At 36.6% G+C, this 6000-nt stretch overlaps 1 protein-coding gene across 3 annotated transcripts in view; it reads right to left on the reverse strand.

The window, feature by feature from the left end:
- LOC115209360 (epithelial splicing regulatory protein 1) overlaps positions 1 to 6000 on the reverse strand; it is a 90857-nt gene that overhangs the window by 42374 nt on the left and 42483 nt on the right. For all 3 annotated transcript variants that reach the window (XM_029777732.2, XM_029777731.2, XM_029777734.2), the window contains exons 4-5: positions 5801 to 5890; positions 1530 to 1584 (exon numbers count right to left, since the gene is read on the reverse strand). In XM_029777732.2, coding sequence (XP_029633592.1) covers positions 1530 to 1584; positions 5801 to 5890 — 145 coding nt within the window. The remainder of the gene's footprint in view (positions 1 to 1529; positions 1585 to 5800; positions 5891 to 6000) is intronic.

The raw sequence follows: 6000 nt of genomic DNA on the forward strand, positions 1-6000 counted from the left end.
TTTAATGAATTAAGTATCCTTTTCTACTCTAGGCACAAAGCCCAAAATTCTAAGGGAGGGGTCTGGTCAATTAGATTGACTCCACTATGCAACTGGTACTTAATTTATCGACCCCAAAAGGATAAACGGCAAAGTCGACCTTGGCGGAATTTGAACTCACAACGTAAAGACAGACGGAATACTGCTAAGCATTTCACCCGTCATGCTACCATTTCTGCCAGCTCGCTGCCCTTAATGAATTAAGTATTGTAACACCGATGTGATACTTACTGTATACCTATTTTTGCACCACAAATCATCATTGTGAAGTCACCATGTAACTCACAAGACAAGACCCTCTGAACTGAGTAGGGGGTGTTGAATTGGGTAGGGGTGGCTTTATGTCAGATGATGAGAGGTTAAAGTAGGATAGAGGACAGAAGCAGATGCTTTGTAATAGAGAAAATATAAATACCGTAAAAACCCATTTAATTTGTGCACCTGTATAATTTACACAGGTGATTTTCAGGATAAAATTTGTTAAAAAATGCTTCTACTTATGTAAAATTTGCACCCAAAATTTTCAGAATTGCTGATATGGCCAGGAAAAAAAGGTTTCCAATTTAGTTGTATTTAGCATAATTTCACTTACTTATGGTTAGTTTTTATTACGTTTTCATTAAATAAAAATGATTTCTGATTAACAGGTATCAGTTTAAAAGCTATTAAATTATAAAGTATTTGTGTTGTTTATAATAAACTCTATTTTACATTTCTTGCCCACAAGAGATTATGTCCGATCTTTAGCATACTGCTGTATGTCTTCTCAAACCATGATCACAGAAAAAGTTTTTGATAAGGATTACTAACAAAAACAAATCTGATAAATATGCACATGTATTGCAAATTAAGTTTAATTACCAATAAACATTAATGGTTTTACAGTTCTATATTTAAGAGATGAGGAATTATGTACATTATTTACATTTGATGGATATTTGTCCTCATCTTGTTTGTTGTTAACACAAAGTTTCGGCTGATATACCCTCCAGCCTTCATCAGGTGTCTATGGGGAAATTTAGGACCTGAGTTCTCATTCCTAAGGTTTTAGTAAATTTATACAGAAAAAGTAAGCATTATACTGTCCAGCATAAATAAAAGTCAACTTCATTATATTTCAGCCATTATTTTTTCTGTAAAAACCTATTCTCATATTAAATCAGTCAACTTCCAGTACGAATGTTTACATTTTGTACTTCTTTTTTCAACAAAAAAAAAAATTTCTAAAAACATTCTGGAAACGATCTACTCATAGAATTTATGCACCCCTAAAGTTTATTTTATTTTTGTGAAAAATATGCATAAATTACATGGGTTTTTTATGGTATATGGTTAACCCTAAATAGAAAAGAGAAAGAATGGTGAAGAGATGTCAGTGCATAATCTTTCTTGCTTCCATTTTAGAAGATTACATTCTTGTTAATCTATTACTTTATTGTTAATTTATCTAATAATTCCCAAACATTAAAATAATTGAATATTCAACTCACCATATTCCTGGTTCCAAATGTTCTTTAATTAATTCTGCAGTTCCAAATGAATGACCTTCAAAGAAGAAAATTGTAGCATTAATGAAATCTTCTTCATCTTTTAAACCTTTAGCACTTAGGATAATCTTTAGCTCTCAGGATAATTTCTGTCAAATCTAATGCCTATTTACATTCTTTGTTTTGAATTTATCATGCATTTTCCCATAGCTTTTTGATGAAGCAATTACTCTTTTACTTGTTTTAGTCATTTGACTGCAGCCATGCTGGAGCACCACCTTTAGTCGAGCAAATTGACCCCAGGACTTATTCTTGGAAGCCTAGTACTTATTCTATCACTCTCTTTTGCTGAACCGCTAAGTTTAAGGGGACATAAGCACACCAGCATCGGTTGTCAAGCAATGTTGGGGGGACAAACACAGACACAGAAACATATACACACACATACATTATATATATATATACATATATATATATATATATATATATATATACGACAGGCTTCTTTCAGTTTTCGTCTACCAAATCCACTCACATGGCTTTGGTCAGCCTGAGGCTATAGTAAAAGACACTTGCCCAAGGTGCCACACAGTGGGAATGAACCTGGAACCATGTGGTTGGTAACCAAGCTACTTACCACACAGCCGCTCCTGAAACTCATTCTAAAAATTGTTTATTTTTCGAATGAGGTTGAATATTTGGGCTAGACATGACCTGTTAAAATTCTAAAGGGTCAATACCCATCTTCCATGCTGGAATGCATTGGAAATGGCATGGGTCATGTATGCATTATCACCATCATCACCTTCTACGTTCCATGCTGGCATGGGCTGGACATTCTGACTGGGTCCAAGAACTGCATCATGATCCAGTATGGCATAGTTTCCATGGCTGGATGCTCTTCCTAATGCCAACCACTTTACTGTGTGTACTGGATCCTCTTATTCAGGACACCAGCATTAGTGAGGTTACGATGTAACCTGCATGACTACAAACCCCAAAAGAAGTTGCTTTGTGCTTGGAGATGAGAGGGCTAAACTATGAAAGAAGTGGTGAGAGTAGAACATGTTTCCAGCTGTAGAAGGGCCAGGTGGCTACTCATATTTTAGAAGAGAGATGGGTGAGGTGGAGCAGGAAAGAGATTAAATAGAGATGATCTGGTATCTGGAAGGACCCTCAGGATATGAGGTGAGAAGAAATGGCAGGGGATCGAGGAATCAGGAGTGTGGGTGGGAAGAATTTGTAAGAGTGTTAGGAAGCGTTAGAAATGGAAAATGGGTGCAAGTATGTTAAATTCAAACTGGCTTAGCCCCCAATTTATGTAACAAAGAAATTATGTGGGTATATTTCTCCACCAGAATTTAAAACCAGTGCCAGTTTACATTGGAGAGACTGACCTTTTTAACCCTTTGGGTGCACTAATTAATGTTTACTTATACTTGCTAACACAGGACACCATAATAAATAAAAAAATATTTAAAAATTGTATTTGTATATTCATCATCATCATCATTATCATTGTTTAATGTCCACTTTCCATGTTGGCATGGGTTGGATGGTTTGACTGAAAACTAGCAGGCTAGGTGGGGGCTACACCAGGTTCCAATCTGTTCTGGCAAAGTTTCGACAACTGGATGCCCTTCCTAATGCCAATCACTGCAAGAGTATAATGGGTGCTTTTTACATGCCACCAGCATGGGAGCCAGTCAGGTGGCACTAGCATCAATTTGCATATTTATTCTTTATTTATATATATATATATACATACACACACACACACAGATATATATATATATATATAATATATATATATATATATATATAATATATATATATATATCATCATCATCATCATCATTTAACATCCACTTTCAATGCTGGCATGAATTGGACTGTTTGAAAACTGGCAGGGGTGGGGGGAAGGGCACTAGGTTCCAATCTGATCTGGCAATGTTTCTACTGCTGGATGTCTTCCTAATGCCAATCACTCCGAGAGTGTAGTGGGTGCTTTTTACACACCACCGGCACAGGTCTTAGAGAGGATTGACAGACTCTCAGGATTTCTTATTAATAGCTTACATCTCCCAGGAACTTGCTACAAAAAGAGTTAACCCTTTGAGCCCATGATTATGCTTATGTTTCTGTCCATTACCCAGCCATAAATACAAAACCATATGGCCACTCGTTTTCATGTCTTCCAGGAGTGTCAAATTGAAATCATGCCTGCTGAAGAAGAGTCGTAGATTCAAAGGGTTAAACAGTAAAAATTGAGTGTAACAACACTATGTCCGAAATGATAGTGTCACTTTCTATTTTTAAGTTTATCTCTCCAGATTTTCTATAGAATCCAGAGCTAACACTGCAAGTTACGGTTCATATACAAATACATCTTTGCAAAAAGAATGCAATCAAAGATAGGAAAAGTAGGTAATGGGTGTGTAGTGAGTCAAGGAAGCTCTATTTGGTGGTTGCATATTGGCACAGTTGTGCTTTGGCAACCGTAGCCAATCAGAGCTGGTAGTATACCTATAAAAGCAACAGTCATCAGCCCAGCAGGAGTGCACCTTTTTGCAGTCAGTCAGCAGAAGGCCTTGACACCACAACTATCAGCAGACAGATTTCTGCAACCGTTAGTGGACAGATCTCCTCAACCAACAGCGGACAGATCTTGGCATTTCACACCAGCCTTCATACCACCGGTTACTACCTGTTTGTTTCTCTTACATCCTTAGCACCACAAACTTCTAACCTACTTGTGCAATTGCAAGTTTCAAGGCTTCCCTTCCATTCCTGCATATATACACTCACTTTGCTCAGCACTTGTCAGCAATCCAAATAAAATTACTATGCTTTATTAACAAACATGCCTTCTGACATTTATTTCTACATACACTTCATTCCATGTTATATTGTGACATTCGAACATGTTACAACTTTGAACCAGTTACAGGTGTATATGCATATTTCAAGAATTATTGTTCTTTCATCAGTTGGTACAGATGAAAGAGCAATCCATTAACTATCCACAAATGGATTGCTTAAATAGTTACTGAATACAGCAGTGCAACACTACTGCATAAATCAGTTTACATATTGAATACATTCCTGACAACTGGTATGTGTGTATTAATTGCTAGTTAGAACACAGAAACTGAATACTGTGTCCTTACTAACAATTAACACGTTGGCTCCCAAGCCTCATTTCACGTTTTATCCCAAAGTCCCAATACAATCATCATCATTTAACGTCTGTGTTCCATGCTAGTATGAGTGGGACAGTACCATAAGAGCCGGCCAGGCCAAAACCTGCACCAGACTTCTGTGACTGTTTTGACAGGATTTTTACAGCTGGATGCCCTTCCTAACACCAACCACTCAGCAGAGTGGACTTAGTGCCTTTTTATGTGGCACAAGCACAGGTGAGGTGATTAATTTTGACATGAGCATTGTAATATTTTTACACTATACTATATGTGGGGTAAGGATCACATAAGTAGTGTTAGATATCTATGTCCCACTGGAAGGTCATGTGGTACCCTAGTTCATATCACACCCTAGATACCACAAGACCTATCCATGATCAATTTAAAATTTGGGGTATTTTCTATTGGAAGATCTTGAAATCTTTTCCAAAAGAACTATTTTTGTTTCAGTGGCAAATAAAATTTTCTCAATACTCAGTCTTTTATTTTACCTCATTACATGATGAAATCAGAAGAAAAAGGAAAAATACATACCAAATCTATAGCAAAATTCAGTTCTCTTAGTGTAGCAACAGCACAAATCAAAGCAATCGGAGTATTCCAGCTTTCAGAAAACCCATAAGAAAGGAATCGAAAAATGACCCGCTGGTGGAGTGGGTGGGACTCACTAACATTCCAACACGACCCACCGGCAGGACTTGTGGGAGCCAATGTGTTAATATTTTACCTGTCATGGAACCCAAAATAGTTCTTTTTGAAAATAATTCAAGATCTTCCAATAGAAGATAACCCAAATTTTTAAACGACCATGGGTAGGTTGTGTGGTATCTAGGATGTCGTATGACCTATGGTACCATATGACCCTCTGGTAGGACATGGGTATCTAACACTACCTATGTGAACCTTGCCTCACATATGGTATAGTGTAAAAATATTACACTGCTCATGTCAAAATAATATGTCACACTCTATTTTTCAAATAAAGGACTCTGAATGAAACCTTATTTATATCAGAATAGCATTGCTCGTTTATTATGCAATTAAGAATTAAATAATTTTCTGAATACTCACCACTTGTTACCATTCTGTGTAAAATGCTTGCCATCTCCTGGCATTGATGGACACCATATTCCACAGACTGATCTTGTTTCAGTCCCAAATCTAATGACAGTTAAGTAAAATGTTTTTTATATTGTTTCAGGAAATAAAAAAAGAATACTTTCAAAATTTTCCTTTACCAATTTTCTAAGACTACAGGAACAAGGCTGAAA

Source organism: Octopus sinensis, linkage group LG3, assembly GCF_006345805.1.
Source record: "Octopus sinensis linkage group LG3, ASM634580v1, whole genome shotgun sequence".
NCBI classification, from domain to species: domain Eukaryota; kingdom Metazoa; phylum Mollusca; class Cephalopoda; order Octopoda; family Octopodidae; genus Octopus; species Octopus sinensis.